Source organism: Syzygium oleosum, unplaced genomic scaffold (genome assembly GCF_021117445.2).
Source record: "Syzygium oleosum isolate NSW1041296 unplaced genomic scaffold, Sole_v2.1 Sole_v2.07, whole genome shotgun sequence".
NCBI lineage: Eukaryota > Viridiplantae > Streptophyta > Magnoliopsida > Myrtales > Myrtaceae > Syzygium > Syzygium oleosum.
The window spans coordinates 9,839,421-9,862,743 of record NW_026607491.1 but is presented as its reverse complement, the minus strand read 5'-3'; the positions used below and the strand labels follow the sequence as shown (position 1 = coordinate 9,862,743).

General features: G+C 40.7%; 1 protein-coding gene and 1 long non-coding RNA gene across 2 annotated transcripts; both read right to left on the bottom strand.

The window, feature by feature from the left end:
* Positions 1-1,117: 1,117 nt before the first annotated feature.
* Positions 1,118-4,529, bottom strand: LOC115675556 (serine carboxypeptidase-like). The gene is made up of 9 exons (XM_030598283.2): positions 4,204-4,529; positions 3,701-3,869; positions 3,080-3,199; positions 2,433-2,576; positions 2,195-2,345; positions 1,993-2,081; positions 1,639-1,897; positions 1,409-1,542; positions 1,118-1,237 (listed from the first exon to the last, which is right to left on the bottom strand). Exons 1-9 carry the CDS (start codon positions 4,527-4,529, stop codon positions 1,118-1,120), a joined length of 1,512 nt encoding a protein of 503 aa, XP_030454143.1.
* A 4,166-nt stretch (positions 4,530-8,695) lies between these two features.
* Positions 8,696-9,695, bottom strand: LOC130138623 (uncharacterized). The gene is made up of 2 exons (XR_008816969.1): positions 9,429-9,695; positions 8,696-9,353 (listed from the first exon to the last, which is right to left on the bottom strand). It is a non-coding gene; the product is annotated as an uncharacterized LOC130138623 (long non-coding RNA).
* Between the last annotated feature and the right edge of the window lie 13,628 nt (positions 9,696-23,323).

Genomic DNA, 23,323 nt, shown 5'->3' with positions numbered 1-23,323 from the left:
TTTCCACCTCGACCCGTCAGGGCGTTTGGTGATCGGTGGGCCCCATGGTGATGGAGGGCCTCGCCGGGAGGAAGATAATAATCGACTTTTATGTTGGTTGGTGCCCACGGTGGTGGTGCTTTTTCGGGCAAGGACCCAGCCTAGGTTGACCGGAGTGGCGCCTACATTGTTAGGCAAGCTGCAAAGAGTGTGGTAGCTTCTGCGCTTGCTCGACGCTGCATTTGTGCAGGTTACTTATGCCATCCGTGTTCCCGAACCGTTATCTGTGTTCGTAGACATTTATAAAACTGGGAAGATTCCAGACAAGGACATTCTGGCATTGATCAAGGAGAAATTCGATTTCAGGCCGGGAATGATCCCTATCAATCTTGATCTGAAGAGAGGAGGTAAATTCAAGTTTCAGAAAACAGCGGCATATGGGCATTTTGGACGTGACGACCCGGATTTCACCTGGGAGACAGTGAAGCTTCTCAAACCTCGCAAAGCATAGAGCTTTGCCTTCACCTGGTCACACTGTTATTCCTGAATGATTTCTGCTTTCACTTGGATTTTGTGCTTGTGTTCCATTCTTGGTACTAATGGAAGATAAAAGAGAGGGAATCTTGAATTGAAGTCAGTAGAGGAGTGGAGATTATCCATAAAAACAAGCGTCAGATGACATCATTATTTCATTTGTTTATATCACTGTGTTCTTTTTTATCCCTTGATATATAATAGACTGCAGATCACTTTGGAATTGTATACCAGGTCGAATTTCACATATTAATTTTTGCTTATCTATTTGAGTATGATGTGTGCCCATTTTAGTCTCTCAACTCTTCTTCTGCAGCTAGATAACGCCTGTTATGCACCAGACTCAGGAATCATGCTCCCAAGTTATGCAGGGCTAACTGGTAAGTGTGTTACGCTCCAGGAGAAGTTTGTATCTCGATATAATGAATTTTGAAATGTAACACACAAGTGTATTGTTTATAAATCTGTAATGTTGGATGAACGTAAACAAATGACTTTTATTCTTTGCCTTTCGTTTCCATTTTCCACGGACTCATCCTGTATCTTATATATTTTGGATATGAACAAGATTTAAATGTTCGGTACTGTTGGCACTCTCTTTTCATTAAGTAACAATCTCGCTATTTGCACCAGCCATGGCGACTCTGCCTGCCATCCAGCTCTTTAGCATTTGTAGAGCAGCTTTCGGCTGATCCATTGGAACCAAGTGCCCAGCATTATGAACCTGCATTTCATCACACAGCCAGAATTGAACTTATAATTTCCCTCTCTCATCTTTAAAGTATGTTGTGCGCGCATGCTTGCACATTGCAATCTGTGTGTGCGCTTCTCTGTGTGTGTGTGTGTGTGTGTGAGAGAGAGAGAGAGAGAGAGAGAGAGAGAGAGAGAGAGAGACCTTCAAGAAAGTAAGTGGTCCATGGCTTTTCACCAATCCTGCCTTGGCACCATCAACGACAAATGGAACAGTAGGAGATGTCCCAAACTGCTTTTGACCAGACCACTCCATGGAATGAACCCAGTTGGAGTTTCCTACTCAAATTTACATCAGCAAAGACATGTCATTCACCAGGTAATGTTACGTTTGATTCTGTCTAGTGTCTACCAACTTGAAAGATCGGGGTTTACCAAGCCAATTACAGATGAGATCATATTCACCGGCATAAATGAGCACCTTCAGCCCGTCCTCAAGAAGGGCAGGTATACCCGCTTCGAGATTCTTCATCCAATCCTGGAGCATTGCATTATACACGGTGCTGCTGCACGACACAAACCCTGTATCCCCAACCCCTAAGGCATCTCGCACTGTCTTTTGGTTCAGGAATGTCTCCATGTTTGAGAAATCGTAGCACAGGGAACCCTTGCAGCTCTTTCGTATATCATAGTACTGTAGGCCAATCATCAACATTTCAAATTCACAGTAATCAAACGTTAATTTCGGAAAGCTTCTTTCAAGGGAAAATTAGACTCTTGCTATCGTACATTGGTGTTCCCGATAAACTCCTTGATCATAGTGAAAATAATGTGGCAATCGGTAAATGCAATCTCACACTCGTCTCCGCCCTTGGTTGCTGCACATAATTTGCATAGATTAGTAGTAAAGTTTCTGCTTTCAGAATGAAAAAAGACAGCTTCCCGAATGTTTTCATGAAGCATAAACAGAGATTTAGGCCGAAAAAGATACCACACTGTTGAATCGCCTGTTTGCATTTTGGGAAAAGTGTGTCAATGCTGTCGTGATCGGACTGCGTGATTAACTTCATGTCTAGAGCATAATCTGTGTAAGCTCCATACTGGATCTCAGGATTGGTTAGGCCATTGCCAATTGCAAACCCCTGTTCGAGATTCAGAAGTTAACTATGTCAAAAGAAGGAACAAGTTAATATATCATAGAAAAAAATTACCATACAAACATGAAGTACCTTCAGGTTTATGTGAATTCCTTCCTTTGCCTTGTTCCCTTGCTGAACACGAGCAGCAAAAGCGGGAATGTAGTGCCCAGCATATGATTCTCCGGTTATGTAAAAATCATTCTTAACAAGTTGAGGATGTGCTGCAAAGAAGGCCTGATTATCGCAACGAGAGATTAGTCTATCATATGCTTGAATTTTTAACTTGAAAAGTACCCAATCAAAAATTGGGTTGTCCATAAAGGATTAATACCACCAAAAACTCCAAACCAGTACAATTATGACAAATTTACCCAAACTAATATTTTGACCATCAAAAACCCCACAATAGTTTACTTGTGACAAACAAATTTACCCTCCTTTAACTTGGACTAATATCAAGAAAAATCACAAACTGGTCAAACAGAGGAATAAAATCCTAAACTAATATACCCTTGCCACATGTCATTCAACTCAGCAATTTGACAGTAAAAATTAACAGAAACTAACGGAAGGTAAATTTATCATGAGTGTATTAATTTGGGATTTTTTTGTGGTAAAAAAATTAATTTGGGATAAATTTATTATAAATGTACTAATTTAGAATTTTTTGTAGTATTAAGCCATAATAAAAGTAGTTAATCGGGTGCCCAGATTATGATCAATGAGCTCATGTATACCTGCGAGAAGTCGTACAAGTCATTGCTGACACCCTGCTCATCATGCCGGATGTCGCTCTCATCAGAGGAGTAGCTGAAACCGGTTCCAGTAGGCTGGTCGACGAAGATGATATTCGACACCTGTGGGAAAAAAAAACATTAACAAAAGCATGTAATGTCATATACTTCAAACTGTAAATAGTTTATACATCAATAACATATGTTTTTAAATTGTCTGATTTTCCGTTTTAATTTAATAAGATACGCATTGTTTATTCGTTCAATAATTAATTTTATTGACCATGATCGCGATTATCACGCACAACTATCAGTTTGCCAAAACAATGTTGAAGTTTTGTTTCATGGCAAGCTATCGAAAGCGAAAGCAACAGAAGAAGTTGGCAATTGCTTTTCAAGAAAGAATACTGAAAACGAACTAACCCAACATCATGTGCAATAATGTCACGGAAAAACACAACAGAAAAGAGTAGTAGGACGATGCCGTCAAACAACGCTAACGCTGGATAATTCAAAACAAATATTTAGAACAAAGAGAAAAATCCAAAGAATGATGCAACGTTCTTGGGAGTATTAATTATGATTAATAATGCTATGATTTGTACAAAATTGTCACTCACTCACCTTGTCCCAACCGTAATCATTCCACACAAGAGACAAGTTGTTGGCAATATGGAAAGGGCCATTCTCATAGAACAATGCCAATTCACTGCTACAACCAGGCCCTCCGGTTAACCATATCACCACCGGGTCATTTGCGCTGTTCCGTGATTCGAAGAAGAAGTAGAACAACCTGAAAAATCGGACCAAAAACAGGACAAAGAGTTGTGACCAGAACTTGATGAACTAGAACATGCCGAATCTCGTTTGGCTTGCGCAAATCGAAGAAACATGTATAAGAAAGAAAATTTCTTGGCGGGTTTTACTGACCGACCTCTGTTAACTTCTCATTTATCATGTTTCATCGATAACCCATTAATTTTCCTATCATCTAGGCCTAACAAAATAAGTATAACAGGTGATTCAAAAAATTTCTAGAACATATTGATTGAGTACTAGATATATGAAATCATATTCTACATCAAAAAAAAAAAATCTGGCTATCAAAGTTAATTCCAAGGCCTCACTCTGCAGCATGGGAGTGTGGAAGCCGGTAATACCCAGCATGGTGACCGAGGTCCTGAATGGACGACCCGGAATCGCCGAGAACTGGGAGCTCCAAGCGCCTCTCGGCGATCTTCCCATCAGAAGCCAATGAAGAGAAATCTTTATCTCCAGTTCTAATATTAACAGCTTCTTTGGGGTGCAAGTTGAGCCCTTTAATGAGCTTCTCTGCTTGTGTGATTGGCGATAAGTCCGCGGTTAAAGATGATGTCTTTGATGAGGATGCAGTTGAGAAGAGGAGGAGAAGAGAGAAGAGAAAGCTGTATGGTGAGAGAAAATTTGATGCCATTGTTTAGACTTTTGAGAGAGACTGTGAGGTTTGAGGATGATGATGACAAATCGTGGGGTTTTTGTAGTGTTTGATGTAAGGGATGTTCTTGATGAGGCTCCCCGAAAATGTGGCTTTACATATATATAGAGATAGAGATTTGTCTGCTTCTTGTTACCATGTGGTACGTCTTTTTTGGTGTTTCATTCCCTTTTTGGAATAAAAAAATGATGTCCAATATATGTGAATTTATTGTGTGAGATACTTTCCCAAATTTGTTGCATGTCCTTTTATTGTGTGAATTAGACCTCAATGGCAGATTGGCGTCAAAGAGGCACCGTTATTCACAACACTCTTTAGATTTCCTTCTATATGTTGTTTATTGAATGAATCGGGACAGATTGGTGATTATGGCTTTCACAGATGAATATTATTTGTACGAAAAAAATTGTGTAAAGATTAATTCTAATAGACCATGAAGGCGAGGGTTCGGTTTTCGCAGCTTATAAAGTTGTTGATGTGGGAGCATCAAATTTTATGGAAGATAATCAACTCATAAGTAATACTCGAACCTCATCAATTAACCAAGCCTATGTTTATACAAGCAAAGGGAGATTTCGGTGATGTGATACAATGGATCCAATGAGAAGCAAGAGAGATAGAGTTCCTAGAAATTGAATAAAGGCTCATTCAATTGAGTCAAAGTTGGAGGATTGTTTCCTAATTTGAGCATGTTTTCTAATTTGACCAGATTCCCTAATATAATGTGTCCTAATTGAACATCTACTAGTTTAATATTTTCTAATTTAATATTTCCTAGTTAATATTTTCACAATTAAATGTTTCCTAGTTTAACGTCTTAGTCTATCTATAAATAGGAAGAGCATTCTCAGTCCTAAGAATGCAGATTTTGAGTTGTAATATATAAGAATTTCTCACAACTGAGTCAATCCTTCATTTCTTAATACAATTTGTTGCTGATCAACCTTAAAATTCTTCATCATAGTCTAGAGGAACATTCTTTCATGCGTAAGTGGCGAATTCATTCAAAAATTATTTTCTCACAAACACGACAAATACTTTCTTACCATCAAATGCATTCGGCATTCCGGCCCACTCACCAAGCATTAAATTAGCAAACATTAAACTAAGAAACATTTAACTAGGAAACATTATATTAGGAAATCCAATCAAATTAGGAAACATGCTTAAATTAGAAAACAACCTCCCATGACTCATTTGAATGAGCTTTTTTTGTAAGAAAAGGAGGCAAAGCCCAAGTATTACACCATTACTCTCCTGATAAAATTTGATTCAGTCTTATCTCCTATCAACAAAGGAAAGAAACCAATCGGTGGCCTATCTATTGCTAGAATGTCATTTACGTCATAGGAATGAAATACCCAATTTGCTAACCAAACCAATATACACATGATTTTACTCTTACGGTTTCCAATTTGAGAAAGGAGAATGTCACTAAAATTAAGAGAGGGATTTGATTTCTAAAGAAGGGAAATGGCCACTTGCGAGTCCACCTCCATGATAAGTATGCGAATACCCAACGAGATGCCATTGTGAGATGAAAAAAAATGTTGCTTTGAGCAAAGAGTGCACTCCCACAATTTGCGCTTACCCAACAAGCCAATTGCCTGATTTATTACGAAGTAGCCCACCTACTGAAGGTGGACTCGGGTTGCCTTTAGAGATCCCATCAGAATTGAGTTTGACCCAACTAGAAAGAGGGACTATCCAACCGACAAACCTTATCTTGTTTCTCCCTCTGAGAAGACAATCTATTTTCTGTCATACGAGCTAAAAGAAAGTATTTAACATATCCCAAAATCAGATCCATGAGTGCGCTAGGAAAAGAAAAGTCCATATAAAATAATCTCTTGTTCCTCCAATTCCAAAAATGCCAACAAGCTACACCAAAAACTAGTGGCCAACTTTCTTTTACAAGAGTTGTTGAAGCAAAGAGGTTTGCCAACATTTACTCGTGCAGATCATGGGTAAAGAATTCACCCCTTAAGCTTGCTAGCAAAATCTTTTGTCAAACAATCTTTGTATACTTACAATCCCAAAGCATGCGCAATATTGTTCCAGAGGGTTTCGGACAAGAAGCACAAAAGGAATTCACAATGAGTTTTTGTTGGAACCTTTCCTAATTAGTAATTAGGCACTGGTGAGAAACCAACCACAAGAAGCTTCTAATCCTTTGCGGCCCATCACATTTCCACACTAAACTCTAGAGTATATCAATAGGCAATTGATGTCTTGATGAAATCAATTTGCAAGCTTCTTTGACAGTGAAAGAACCACTTCTATTGTTCCCCTAGACCAGCGAATCATCACCGCCACACCGTGAAGTTAGGAGCATGGACTGAATTTGCATCAAAATTGAATAAGGCTAAACACTAGTTAGACTTATTTGACTCCATTAGTTGTTGCAAACCAAATCAGGAACAAGGCAGTAGAGATCTGAAATTGTAGCACATCGCAAAATTCAATTGACCAAGGGACCAACTTCATCAAGCTAGTTGTCAGTCCATAATTTGACTATTCACTCATTAGCCACTACCCATCTCGTACAGTCTAAGACGTTAGACCATACTATTGAGAAAACATCCTTATGATATTTTGATGATTTCAAAACTATATTTGATACTACTATTTATAATGAGATATGCAGATGGTACAAGTTTGTGAGTATTATCAACGATCCTCTTAGATCAGCAAGGATAAGAAGCCAAGCTGTGACGTTTCGGTAAACAAGTACCAATTGAGTAGTATCTCATGGTAACTTGGAAAGATCAGTCGAGCTAGTATTCTTGGAGGTTCTTGATACTGATGGAGATAGGAAGATCATTGATCCTATCATCACATGTCAAATGGTGATGTCGTCACTGAAGATCGTAAGAAGAGTCACTCATAATCTGCACCAATGATAGTGTGCATTGGATTATGGTAGTGTTTCAGTAACTCTGATGATGGTGAGATATGCCCTTGAAAATGACTGATGATCGTAAAAAAATAGACGTTGCAAGATTGGACTCCGTCATTGGAAAACTGGGAAAGAAAGCAGAAAAGCAGCCGACAGTTTTCTACTTAAAGATAGTGAAATAGACTCAATTTGGGAAACCTGCAATAGTCAGATGAAGCGACTACAAGAGCAAACTTGATTCTATTTGAGGTCTCCAACGACTCTCTAATGGCTAGCTAGCATCCTTAAAGGTCTCCAATGGATAGATTGAAGACTTTAGTCTATAAGAAGCAACAAAGTCAGGGGAAAGAACAGTAGAAATGCCAAAAGTTGTGTACGGCGCTCACTTTAGTGCCAAAAGTTTTTTTCGGATAACTTAAGTGTCACTTAAAAAAAAAAACGATCACTTAAATGTCAACTCCGGTTTGGATCGTCGAAAATCCAACATGGCTATATTTTATTAATTTCTCAGTCCTACGTGGCTTGCCGGCGTACCCAGTAAACATATAATCCCTAAACGACGTCATCTAAAAGTTGTAAATAGTTATCGTTTCAGTGCCAATTTTTTTTAAAAAGACCACTTCAGTGCCGGTCGTTGAAAAAAAGTGATCATTTTAGTGCCGCGCATGCACCAGCACAACACAATTGCTTGTGCAGTTTTGTGCTTGCATCAGCTGCACAAATACGTGTTGGTGCAAGCACAAACCAACAGCATCAACCAGCTGCACCTTCTCGTGCAGCTCAACCAATAAGCGCAACCGAGAACCCTCCTAGACAAGGTAATTTCATTCCTCTCTTTCTTGCCTTGTTTTGGATAAGTGTGAGCCAATGTTCGTCCACGTAGGTTGTTTGTTGAAATGTCTCCGTGAAGTTGTGAAGCATACTTGAGAGAAATGCTTAAATCTGTTGGCTGAAGTGTTCACCTTACCGTCGCCAAGCACCACTGGACCGTCTACACCTTATCGTCACCAAGCACCGCTCCCACGGACCGCAACATCCTAATAGCAAACTTGAATCATCAATGGATACTAAATCATGGCTGGTTTACGCCCCTGCAGTAGCTGAAATTTACAGACTCGGCTTTGTTCATAAGCGGCAAAAACGGAGTACGAAGAATTTGCCTTAATAAGGAGGAATCCTAATTGTTGACACCTGATCGACCAACATTGAGCGCCACATGAATGCACGAAGCACGGAACAAAAGCAAGAGAAAAACATGTGCTCAGATTCGATAATGATGAATTACAACGAGAATCATCTTCAAATTCTCAACAAATTAACTGGAAACAAGTAAACTGTGTCAGCAAATTCTCATATTGGATAATATCCTGTGTTATTTCTCAGACATGCCTTTGAGGTATTTTGTCAAATAGTATATGTGCAACAACAAGATTGACTCAGGCTATGGAATCGAAGCCATGTTTTCATCTGGAATTACTGAAATCAGCGCTAGAATCATAGAGCCATCACAAATCATCCAATTATAGCGTAGATCTCAAGAGAATCGAGCACAAGTGACACTGATCACCATCATCAATCAACTGACAGCAAGAGGTCCAGTAATTCGTTGTCATTGAATATGGACACAAGTGAGGAAGTTTCAACCGAGATTTAACCACTTCAATGCTCTCGGCCACGGAACAGGGTGAAATCGAGAAAGTGAGCGGCGGCCATGAAACTTCTATCAACGAGAGCCACAGCCACCAGAATCGATTCGTCTGAAATTGCGAGTCCGACTCGAAGGGAAATCGCTTCTATCGAGAACTTCTTCGTTTGGTCCAGTGCGTGTATGATGAATCCCTTGCTCTCTAGTGATGGCTTTCGGTGTTAGGAGAGCGATGGAGAAGGCAGATCGATGAGGAAATCTCGAAAAGAGGCTGAGGATCAACGCCATTGATTGAATCAAAAAAATGAAAGTCGGAAAATGAGAGATAACTTACCTTGATTCCGTAGCAACAATCGAAGAGCTCTCGACAGAGATTGAAGTCGCTTCATCGAAGGAAGCGGCTGGGATACTGGATGAGAGCATGTAGGCGTGGCCGAAGCGAGGGTTCTCGAAGGAGATGGATGGGTCGACAGCCGCGCTCGCACCGCAATCGCCGAACTCGTCGAGGTAGTGGAGGAGGTGGCGGTGCTGGGAGTGGTGGGCGGTGGCTCCAGGGGCTGCAGTGGAGAGGATGGTGGAGGAGGAGAAGAAACGAAGAAGATGTAAAACAGAATTTCGAAGAAACGACGTCATTTTACACAATCATTGTCCACGTGGACTGGTTTTTTTTTAAAAAAAATGCCACATTAGATAAAAATTTTAATTATAAAAGTCACATGATTTCTCTAGCCGAATTTCTCGTCGGATGCACTTAAGTGATCGTCTTTTCTCCAATTTAGTACTTAAGTGAGCCGACGAAAACTTTTGCCACTAAAGTGAACGCCATACACAACTTTTGACACTTTTAGTGTCCTTCTCCCAACAAAGTTTTGTAGAAGGTGGAGAACAGGGATATATTAAATACTGCTTGTACGAACTAAGTCAGAAACCGTTTTTATGATTGTTTTATGTTTCTCTTTGTATCGATTTAGCACTGCAATGGGTGATAGTTAAATATACAAGTGTAAATGCAGTGAGTGTGTCTTGATAGTGTGATCTATCAAGTAAAAGAAACATCACTAGCCAGTTGTAACTTGCACTACTAATTACTAGTGCAATCCCGCTGCTGTTTAGGCTATTAGTCTGAGAGTGGATGCAGGCTTGGGTATAAATCCGAACTACTATATATTATTGTGTGATCTTCATACTCTACTCTAATTACTTATTAGCATCACACACGCTATCACATATCTATCACTATCTTGAGTGATTGTTGTTCAATATCCTGCGAAAGTTTTACTGTATTATTACATAACCTATTCAGCCCCCCTCTAGGTTGTATTGTTAGTCCCAACACATACTTCACTGAATGCTTTCCAAAGTAAAGAATGAGTTGTAGGAGTTGGAATGAAATCATACAAGAGTTCAACACAATTATACTTGTCTCGATCAAAAGTCACCCACATGGACTCTCGCTTTGAACCTAAGGACTGAGTAAGTTTCATGAGGAATGCTTTATTACTTTTTCTCAAACTGCGAAGTCCTAACCCTTCACAATTCTTTGGTTGCCAAAGCCTTCCCCATCTCACTAGATACATCTTCCTTTTAACCAGATATCACCCTAGACAAAATTTCAACAACTTTGTTCAACTTATTCAAATATTATAACAGGCAACTTCGTGCTTGCATCACGTATTGTGGCATAACGACATTTTGTACTAAGGCAATTCTTCGCACAAGAGATAAATTTTCAGCTTTGCACTCACTTAATTTACTGTGTACTTTACCAGCAATAGGTTGATAAATTCTTCGAGTAACTCGTTCATGAAGCAAAGGCACTCCTAAGTATTTGCTAAAATTACTTGTAAGAAAGAAGCCTCCCACAGTACTGATATGGAGCATTTTGTTCCAAAGGACATTCTTAGGGCGCAAATGATAATCATTCAGTTCCCAAGCCCAATTTCCGGTTTCTATTTCTATTCCTTGGACGAGTTTTAGAGCAAAAAGTAGCATTTTATAACGATACAAAATTTTTGTTCTTGGACAAAAATTCGTTTGATAGTGTCAATGTAGAATTCGTACATTGGTAAGCGGTTGGGCAGGCGGCAATCGCGGGTGGCAAGGGCGAGCTTTGAGAAGAATTGTTATTTTTGTTTCTGTTCCAAAAATGAGAAGTAGAAACCGTTCCAAACCTATTTCCAGGCTAAAAATTTGTCTTGGAAAATAGAAAAATAAAATTGCGTTGCCAAACGAATATTTGTTCCAAATCTGTTACCAGGAACAAAAAAAATAGAAAAACAGAAAAGTATAATGGTTCTCATTCGCGCCTTAACCTTCTGACCTGAAGCATTGTAGAAGGAGTCAAGGCATTGTTTAATAACTTGCATTTGATCAAAAGAGACTTCAACAAAAAAAACAGGAGATCTTCGCAAACATCAAATGACAGATCATAGGACTTCCTCTATGAGTTCCAAACGGCTTCAGTCACCTTTCTCAACCAAATCCATGATTAAGTGAGAAAGCCGCTCCGTACAAAGGATAGAGATGAAAGGCCAAAGCGAATCACCTTGTCTCACACCCCTCGAAGGGTTGAACACTTATGTTAGTTCCCCATTCGAAAGAATCTACATATTGTTAGTCATATAGTGTCATGAAATCCATTGATGAACCGAAAGTCCAACCATGTGAAGGGTCTCACGAATGAATTCTCAGCTCAACCTATTGTACGCCTTCTCAAAATCTATCTTGACTAACAGGTAACGTTTCTTCCCATTCATTTTGCGCATTGAATGATTTCCTAAGCAATGATGATATTAACTTGGATTTGGCGACCCGGAACATAGCTCGCTTGGTTAGGCAAAGTCAAGTTTGGCATAACTTCCTTCAATCGATTCTCAATAATCTTAGTTATTATTTTGAAGGAAACATTACAAAGTCTAACGGGTCGGAATTGCTCCAACCTTTCAGGAAAGTCAACTTTGAAAATTAAGGTGATAAGAGTTCAATTGATACTTTCCAAATTCCCAGCACCAAGCCAAAGTTTCGCAATTTCAAGACGAACTGAACTGCTCACAGTTTGCATTGATGCTGACAAAATACTACTTGAAAGCCATCTGGTCTTGGCGCTTTAAAAGGTCCCACTCAAAACACTGCTTTATGAATTCCATCCCTACTTAGATGCCTTGACAAACTTCGGAGCTAAATGCGGGATAAGTTTCTAAATCGATTTAGCCATTGAGCTGAGAGATCATTTCGTTATTTTGCTGCATATAAATTCTGGAAATAGGAGTCAGCCATATTTTTCAGTTGTCCCTGGTCAATCAATCCATCTTCCATCATCAGTTTTCAATGATAAAATACGATTGTCTTCTTCGAACAATTGTTGTTGCATGGAAGAATCGAGTGTTTCTATCCCCAAAAGAGATACGTTTATTTCTAACCTTTAGAAACTACAAAATTTTCTCTGGTAGAGAAGTATTCATGTACTCGTGCTTTAACTTCTACTCAAATTCCAGAAGAAAAGGATTGTGCCCTTACTCCAACTTTCTTTAGAATACCTCCAATCTTGGCAAGAAGTTGTCATTTACGACTGAAGATATTTCCAAATGCACTCTGGTTCCACTCTTGTACATGTCTTCTAAATTGTTCAAGCTCAGCTCCAAGTGAAGCATCAACGCTCCAATTATCTTTAACAAATTCGGAGAATTGAGGATGTGTTAATCGAGCAGCTTCAGAACAGAATGGTCGATTAACACATTTATGCATAATCACACCACTAGGACTGATAAGAAGGGGGTTATAATCAGATTTTACTCTCGGCAGAACCTTGACAAAGGCATTAGGAAACATCAGTCGCCATTCTGTATTGCACAAAGCTCTAACCAACCCCTTGAAAACTCGCGCAAGTCCCGACCACCTAGGGTCTATCCAGGTGTACTTATAACTTGTTAAACCTAAGTATAGATAATGACAAGTATCAATTCAGCTTCTAAATTTATCACATTTGGCTAAGCAAACAGGAGCTCCACCCATTTTCTCATGAACATGAGCAACATTAAAATCTCCTGCAACAAGCCAGGGCATAGTTGTAGAGTTATCTAAATTAGCAATAATAAGCCACAACTCTAGCTTTTTGCTTTCTGTAGGATTAGCATAAATAGCGGTGAATACCAGGAGGGCCTGTTCACAGTTAGTTTGAGGTAGAGGAGCTGAGCTTCAGAGCAAAGCAAATCCAATCCCAAAGACTTCTCCTTCCATGAAACCTATACCTCTGAAAAAAATTGTGCATCTACTCTTACGGAATGATGAAATCCCAGTTTTGTGATAACTTTTATAGCTTAATGTACAGATACAAGCCTATTTCGCATACCATCATGTTCCCTCTTACAAAGAACCAAAGGTTTGGGCCTAGCAACAAAAGATTCAGTAGCCTGCGAGGGGTGCTGACTGGAAGTTTATTCTCTCTAGCAAATTGATTAAGTAGCTCATCGTCGCCCAAGTGAGACTTCACCCCAAAAGAAACATATTGATTACTAACGGCTCGAGGAAGCACGGGATCAGCTCAACACTTCTCAACCTCCACGGTTTCTTTTCTAATTGACACATTTTTTGCAGGAGACATTTCTACATGCGTAGCTACCTCAGGCACGGCACAATGTTACTCTCACACTCTTTAGTTCTATGCCCATAACGACCACAATGGAAGCATATGAAATGCAGGCCTTCATACTTAATCCTGCATCTTCGACCTCTAAAAATGATCGTGGTTATAAGGGGTTTAGAGAGATCAACTTGAACACACATTCACACATGTTTCCCCTTTCAGCAACAAATATTGTAGCGTCCGCCTCCAAGGGAAGGCCAATCTAATTGCCTAACATCATTAAAAATATCTCATCAAAATACTCCATCGCTAGATAGGGACTGCGAACCCAAGCAGCCACTCTGTTTATAGTAGCCACATCTGGATCAAAATTAGGAACCCAACATTGAATTGCCAAATAGTGGTCGAAAATCACTTAAGGACCATTTCTCAAAACGAAGTCTGCAGAATCCTCTTCAATTTCCATGGGAATTTCAGGGCGTTGACCCACGACGGTTTCACGATGTTAGATATAATAGATATTTTAGGATTTACTGTTCATAAGGTTTGTTACTGTTCATTTTTCCCTGTATAAAGGGCCCTTGTAATTCTTCTTCAAGTAAATAATATACATAAAATTCTCTCATCTCAACTTGGTATCAGAGCCGTTATTACCTGAGGAGCGCCCATTGGGTCTGCCACACGGTGGCCGCCACGATGCTAGCCGCACCAGCCGCGCCGCCTCGGTTCTCTGACAAGACCGAAGCTTTTCTTCTCTACTCGGCATACTTCCGCTGCTCATTTCGGAAAACCGAGACCACCAGCAAACTCGCCGCCCTCAGACGACCCACGTCCTGAAATTTCATAATCAACGGCCGCCGGACGCCGCCGCACGCACCGCCCCGCGCCACCGCGCCTTGGACCCAGGTAGCCCACCGTCGTTCACCGCTGTTCACCGGTGTTTTGGACATCCTCCGCCGTATTTTTCCAAAAACCAACACCAACCCACGACTCGCCGCCCTCAGTCGTGTCCGCTAGTCAAGTTTTGCCGCCTTCCTCCTCCGGACGCGCCCTCACGCGCCGCTCCAAGCTCTGCGCGTGAGATCCACGCGCTGGCACGCTCCTACACGCGCCGGCATGCGCCTGGCCCACGCTCCCCAGCTGACGTCATTTGCCACGTCACCGCCACGCCGTCTTCCACGTCACCAACATGTCATCCGTTGACCGTCGTTGACCAACCGTTGACCGACCGTTGACCGGAGTTGACCAAACTGGTTTGTCGTTTTTTCGGCCGGTTCAACCATTTCCTGACTGGTTTTCGATATTATTTTTCCCATATTTGCTCTCGGTATACTACATTCTGCTGATTCTATAGTAGTAAAGTGCCTTTCATGGATAGAATGGATAGAATGGAAGTCTCAATGCCAATTAAGACTATTTTGAATGGTTCCAATTATATTTTATGGTCTCAAGAGATATCAAGTTTCTTGAAAGGACGCCGGCTTTGGCGTTATGTCACTGGAGAAATTAGGGTATCTACTAGAATTGATGAAGAAACTGATGATAAATTTGTGGATCGTTTAGATGAATGGGTTGGCAGAAATCATCAGATTCTCACATGGTTTCGAAACACTTCGATCCCATCTATCTGACTACAGTTCGACCTTTTTAATACAGAAAAGGAAGCTTGGGATCTTCTTGATCGTCGTTATTCTAGTTCAGATGTTGCCCATTAGTATCGGTTGTTAGGGACTTTATATCACATGCGTCAGGAGCCAAGTCAGTCCATCAATGATTTTCTATCATCTATGCATGCTATTTGGGATCAGTTGACCTTATGTGAACCGCGCTTGGAAGGGGATAGTAATATTCGCAAAGTTGCTGAATATCGTGATCGTATTCGTGTCATGCAATTTTTTATGGCTCTGAATGATGAGTTTGAACCTATGAGAGCCTCCATTCTACATAGAGATCTCTTTCTTTCTATTGAGACAACAATATCAGATTTACTGAATGAGGAGACTCGGCTGGCTACCTTGAAAACGCAACGTCCTACTATACCCATATCCACACCTATGGATGCAATACTTGCCACTTCGAGTTCTTCCTCCATGCGCCACCCATTTTGCAAAAACTGTCGCCGACATGGTCATCTGGTATCAAATTGTTATCTACTACGACCTATGCAACCCACATGATCGATCCCTCAACCTCATAGCCAAGGTCTCTCTGTCCGTCCATCTGCCAATGCTGCCACTGTCGAAGCTTCTTCCCATGGATCGCTAGTGTCCCTAGAGGATCTTCGCACCATTCTCCGAGAATCTGGTACCTTTACCTCTCCTAGAACTTCTGCTATGTCTACTGCTCCAGGTATTTTTTATTCTTGGTTCTTTGATTCTGCTTGTTGCAATCACATGACATCCAACTCTGCCTTATTTCAATCTAAATCCTCCGCTTCACATGCACCTCATATTCTTACTGCCGATAATTCTCATATGAGAGTTAGTCATACAGGCAACATTTCCACATCTACATTATTTTTAACTAATACCTTCCTAGTTCCTAAACTCTCACTCAACTTGATCTCTGTCGGTCAATTGTGTGAACTTGGTCTTGATATTCACTTCTCTTCTCATGGTTGTCATGTGCAGGATCTTCGGACGGGACAGACACTTGGGACAGGCCGTAAAGTGGGGTGCCTCTTTGAGCTTGTTTCCCTAAATATTCCGACCTCTTTTGCTGCTTGTGCTGCCACAGTGTCATATGAAACTTGGCATTCTCGGTTAGGTCATGTTTCTTCTTATAGGTTAAGCTCTTTAATTTCAAGTGGTCATTTTGGTTCTGTTGACACTAAACATTTTGACTGTCTGCCCTGTAAGTTGGGAAAACATCATGCCTTACCGTTTCAAACTAGCGATTTTATATCTCATGCTCTATTTGATCTCATTCACTCAGATATATGGGGACCATCTCCCACTCCCACCATGGGTGGCTCTCGCTATTTTGTCATTTTTGTGGATGATCATTCTCGATATACCTGGCTTTATCTTATGAAAAATCGTTCTGAAGTTTCTCGCATTTATCGTGATTTCGTTACCATGGTTAAAACCCAATTTTCAACGGATATTAAGATTTTTCGTACTAATAATGCTATGGAATATAGAGATACAGAATTTCTTCGAATTCTTTCTCAAAATGGTACTATCATTCATCGCTCTTGCCCAGGCACCTCTCAACAAAATGGTAGAGCTGAACGTAAGCATAGGCATATCTTAGATGTCGTACGCTCTCTACTCATCTCTGCCTCTTGTCCTGAACAGTTTTGGGGGGAAGCTTGTCACACTGATGTTTACACTATAAATCGTACTCCATCACCTATTATAGGTCACATCTCTCCTTACGAGCGTTTGTATGGTAGTGTACCAAACTATAGTCTTCTACGTGTCTTTGGTAGTGCCTGTTTTGTGCACCTTCATCCACATGAGCGCACGAAATTAGAACCCCGTGCCCATGTATGCTGCTTCCTTGGATATGGCATTGAACACAAAGGATATAGATGTTGGGATCCTCTTTCTAACCGTCTTCGTGTGTCCCGTCATGTCACTTTTTGGGAACACAAGATTTTCTCTTCTATTCGTCCCTTCGACCCCTCTGCTCATGTTCCTTTCTTTACCAATCCTTCCGTCGATTTATTTCCAGAAGATGCCACACTTTCGTCCACATCTGACTCTTCCATTCCAGATATATCTTTCCCTCATCTTGAAGCAGGGCCTTCTGGTGACCCCACTTTGGCCACTTCTGACGTGTCTGCACCTTCCGCGGATTCTTCACCACCAGTCATTCCTTCCTCCACTGACCGTCGCCCCACCAAAGTAAGTCAACCTTCTGTTCGGCTTCGAGATTACCATTGTTATTCTACGATAGCTTCCCTTTATGAACCTCGTACGTATAGAGAAGCTAGTACTAACCCTCTTTGGCAGAAGGCAATGACAGACGAGTTACAAGCTTTAGACAAATCTCATACTTGGGATTTGGTTAATCTGCCTCCTGGTAAGTCCATTGTCGGTTGTAAATGGGTGTACAAGATTAAGACAAAAGCAAATGGTACTGTGGAATGCTATAAAGCCCGCCTCGTTGCAAAAGGGTTCACTCAGGAATATGGCATTGACTATGAAGAGACTTTTGCCCCTATTGCACGTCTTACTTCTGTTAGCAGTCTTCTTGCTGTCGCCGCTGTTAAGCGTTGGTCTATGTTTTAGATGGATGTCAAAAATGCATTCCTAAATGGCGATCTCACCGAGGAAGTTTATATGGTATCCCCTCCTGGCTACACTCATTCTTCCCACCAAGTGTGTCGATTACGTCGTGCATTATATGGATTGAAACAATCTCCGCGTGCATGGTATTCCAAGTTTAGCTCCACAATGGCATCCCTTGGTTTTAAATCTAGTCCCTACGACCATGCTCTTTTTGTTCAACATACTTCTCAAGGGTCTATTCTGCTGCTCCTATATGTGGACGATATGGTTATTACTGGAGATGATCGTACCGGAATTTCAAAACTCCAGCATTTCTTAGTCAACAGTTCGAGATGAAGGATCTTGGGCAACTTAGTTATTTTTTAGGCTTGAAGGTTACCTCAGACACATCCGGTTATTATCTTTTGCAAGCCAACTATGCCACTGATCTTCTTTCTCGAGCAGGACTAATGGACAGCAAGGTCGTTACGACCCCTCTTGAGACCAATGCCAAATTTGATACCGGTTGTAACATCCTCAATTTCAGCCCCTGGGAAATGGCTATGGTTTAAGCTTGGTAGTTTTCCAATTGGAACCAAGTTTTACTCTTGTTTTGGAAAATCCAGTTTCGGATCCTTTGTACCCCTTCATTTTGTTATTTTTGGGGAGATTTTTGTGATCCGAATTTCCAAACACTTCCATCTTGAACGTTTCTCCAAACATCCTGAAGTTTTACATATTTTAATTTCAGAATTTTTGGACTTGATATGAGTGGTACGATGGCCTGATTTTCGGACCGTGTAAAACTTCCCAGAATGGGTATTTCGGTGATGTTCACCCTTCCTTTATTTTTTACAAGCTTTTCTGGGCCGATTTTGGAAAAGTTTCCTTCACAAAAGTTGTTTAGAAATTCCTTTTCTATAACGTATATAAATTTGGGAATTTTTTGAGATGATTTGGATTCTGGACAGAGCTTAATTTGAGAAACAAGAATGCTGTTCCAGCGAACTGTTTTTAGTCTATCTTTGAGCTACTAAAATTGGTGTTTACAGAGAGATTCAGATTTCGTGTTCTTCATGAAAAATGTTTGTTAAGGCCTTTTTTATGACATATTCAAATTTGAGAATTTTCGGAGTCCATTTACTATGTTTTCAAGTCCGATTTCGTGAACAGTGCAAAACTGCCCGGTTTTGTCAGATTTCAAAGATTCAGCATTTTCTACATGAGAATGTTGGAATTTCGACTTGATGTCTTCTGATGACTTAAAGCATACGTTCTGAGCTTTCAAATGAGATATTTTATGCTTTGATTGGAGGTCGTCCCAGGGGGAAAACGAGAGTGAACCGAGAGAGAGAGCCGAGAGAGGGAAAGGAAGAGAGAAATCATTAGTGGCTTGGATTCATTTTGATATCTTCATCGTGATCCTTTGGCTATAGTTCATTAATGAACTTTAATGCTATCCATCATGACCTTAGACTTTGGAGGCCTCTTCATCATGACAAGCATTAATAGTCTTGAGTGAGGAGCAAGTTTGGGGTTTTATAAATTGAAAGAAGGCCATTCGGCCAAGGAGAGAGAGAGAGGGAGAGAGAGAGAGAGAAGAGAGAGAGAGAGAGAGAGAGAGAGCCAATGAGGTGAAGATAATGTTAGCCTCTTCATCATTTTAGTCCATTAATAGCTTTTAATGGCATTAAATACAAGCCATCATGACACTTGACTAAGAAGCCTTCTCCTATTGGTTCAAGTCTAGTTTCTAGGAAGTTCCAAGAGGCTTATAAAATAGCAAGACAATCCCCCCCTCTCCCTCATCTCACGCCAACATCTTCTTCTTCTTCCTTTGTTCTTGTTTTTCTCACTTTTGACCGAGAAGCTCACGCCCAAAACAATCCCGAACCGGCCCGTGTCTCTTCTCGTTCCTACCCAAGAGCCCACGGTTTGACCTTCGTAGGCCTAGGTTTGCTCGGCTAAGCAAGAAGGAAGCAAGGAGAAAGCCCGAAATTTCCCGAGCTCACCCGTCTCGAACCCCGTTCTCTAATTTTGTTTGTCGTTGAGTAAGTGAATTCCCTAATATCGGGAAAGGAAGTTACGATACGTTGTAACATGGGTTGGTTGGCCCGTTTCTTGGTTTCATGGTTGTTCGTTCTTTCTCATCTAATGATGTTCACGTGTGATACTCACGTTTGATGTTTGTTTTGTTGGTTTCGTAGCATGACTTTGCTATTTGAAATGTCATTGATGCTGGTACGGTAAGAATTGACTTGTGTGAACGACGATTGTCTCGTCCTCGCTTGATATTAGTGTTTTCACTTGCTGAGTCTCCCCGACTCATCCCCCGTTGTTTCCCTTTTTCAGGTCCGTAGGATGGCATCTCCCCCAGCCCTCGTTGGCAATCCCGTGGAGCAGAGAGTCGAAATGCTCACCGTGATAGATGTCAGAGAAGACCGCGCCTACCGCCGAATCACGACGCTTGTGATGTTCGATGAGGGCCTAATGGACTTGGTGCCTCATCCGTACGTGGCGTGGTAGCGCTATGCGAACGGAGAATGGGTTGGATCCCTATGTGGGTTCAACGGTGCTTTGGCGGTACGGGCGGGTCGGCTCTGGGATAAAGCCACGGGTGGGATGTGAGATGGCCAGGCGGACGGGACCGGGGTGGAGGTGAAGAAGCGAGGAGCGAGAAGCCGTAGTGGGTATAAGATAACCCAAGTCAAGTTTTGCTATTCATAGTTGGCTATGAAAATCTGTGTTGTTTGCCATGGCCCGAAGGGCCTGTATTTAATATGTTTGCATGCACTGTAAATATAAGGTTTGCTCATGATGCTTCTTGTCTTATTCCGCTGTGTATATTGATTGTGATTATCCCGAGAAATGCTTCCGCTTGTATGTAAAGAAAGATAATAACAAACGAGACGTCACGTTTATGACCCCGAGATGGGGGCGTCACACCGATGATGGGACTCCTCTCCAAAACCCTACCCTCTATCGACAGCTAGTTAGCAGTCTTATATATCTCACGGTTACTCGCCTCGACATTGCTTATGCTGTTCATATTGTCAGTCAGTACATGACAGCGCCTCGTACGACTCACTTTGCTACAGTTCTTTGTATTCTTCGCTATGTCAAGGGTACGTTATTTCATGGACTTCACTTTTCTACTCGTTCTACATTGGAGTTGATAGCTTATTTAGATGCTGACTAGGGTGGTGACCCTCAAGATCGTCGCTCCACTATGGGTTACTGTTTTTTCTTGGGCACTTCACTTATCTCCTGGCGTAGCAAGAAACAATCCACTATTGCTCGTTCTAGTACAGAAGCTGAATATCGAGCTCTTGCTGATACCACATCGGAGTTATTATGGTTGCGATGGCTATTGGAAGATATGAGAGTCTGTCATCATAGCGAGACAGTCCTTCATTGCGACAATCGCAGTGCTATCCAAATTGTACATAATGATGTTTTTCATGAACGCACCAAACACATTGAGATAGATTGTCACTTCATCCGCTACCATGTTCTTCGTGGCACTCTACGACTTGTTTTTACTTCATCAGTCGATCAAATTGCCGATATCTTCACCAAGACACATCCACCTAGGCGCTTCCTGGATTTTCTCTCCAAACTCCAGTTGACTTATTTCAACTCACCTTGAGTTTGCGGGTGGATGTTAGATATAATAGATATTTTAGGATTTACTGTTCATAAGGTTTGTTACTATTCATAGGGTTTGTTACTGTTCATTTTGCCCTATATAAAGGGCCCTTGTAATTCTTCTTCAAGTAAGTAATATACACAAAATTCTCTCATCTCAACTCACGATATGAGGGACAATCTGTTGCTCCCAGAGCACCAACGGCAAGCTCCGAGCCTATCTTTGCCTTTATCTTTCTCCAATCAAGTTGATCTTTCTCTTGCTGTGAAAGCTCAGGGGAACAGTGAGAGGGCGAGGGAAAATTGGCCATGGCAGGAGACTAAGCATTGAGTTTTTATGCCCCAGTAGAGCTCTCCAGCGTACCCCTTCGCGAAGATGTCCTATTCTCCTCATTAAAGTCGTCTTGTTGCTGAATGAGCCTTTATTCTTCAACTTCTAGAAAATCTATCTTGGACGGTGGCTTCTCATTGGACCCATTGGATCATATTCTGGCAGAAATCTCCCTTGCATGTATAAATATCAAATAAGCTTGATTGGTTGATGAATATTGAGTTGAGTTTATGAGTTGATTGTCTCCGATGGAACTCGATGCTCCCGCATCAGACGTGAGATGATATCATTATGATCCCAGCACGTCATGAAATTAAGAAGGCAATTTTCGCTAGGCTTTGCTCGGGTTTTTATCGTGGATTGTTTCTCTTTGAAAGGAAAGTATCCCATTTACCAAAAAATAAAAAGAAAGAACCATGTCTATCAAATTCTAGATGTATTGATCAATCAAATAGAGACATGTTGATTTCTCCTTTGTGACATATAATCCGTAATAATTAGTTTTATTAGGCCATCTTTAGATTTGATATTTAAAGATACTTTCTGAATTCAAAGAAAAAAAAGCCCTCTAGTTGCAACCAAAAAGAGGAAAATATGAGTCATTTGAAGCCATCTATGTACAGCACGCTTCAATGAATTTTATATCTGATGCAATATTTAAGGTTATATGTACATGCTCGGAGGATGAATACTTGAGTTGCCATGTTATTTATTAGGATGATTCTAGGATGATAAAGTTTAGTGCATGCATGTAGTTCGAAAAAGTTCAATCGTTCGGAATCTCACTGAACAAATAATAATATCCATGGAAATGGAATTAAGGGAAGTTGAAGCAAGTTATTCTTGCATGTGATATTGATTACCTAAAAATAAAAAAAGGGTCCACATAGAATACGGTATCCATTCAACAAAACGAGAAAAAAATGAAAAGTAATATAGGGACAATTGATTTCGGTAACATTGATTAAAATTTTACAAAAAAAACTCTACTTTTCATCTTTGTACTTTCGCATTTTCTTAATCAAATCTCTAAACTTTTAATTTATCCAATAATTTTCTAATCAAATTCTTTCGACACCATATTCAGCTGACGTGGTCATTGGACAATGTCGTAATGTGACGTGAATAAAACTTTTCCAACATGGATGTCCATCTGAGCGTTCTCATTGGCAAAATTTTATCCACATTATACTTCAAAATTCTCTATATTGGATGAATTTTTCCTCACACGTCCACATGAGCAACCCTATATTTTATTAGCGTGGTATTTGGCATCATCCGGCGACCACATTAACTGAATTTGGTCGAACTTGTTAGTGAAAGATGATAAAAGTACGAAATTTAATTACACAAATTCAAATATAGGTACTTGATTATTAAAACGTTGTGAAAACATATGAACGAAAAGTAGGGATTTCCTAAGAATTTAGGTTATGTTTCTGGAGTCTGGG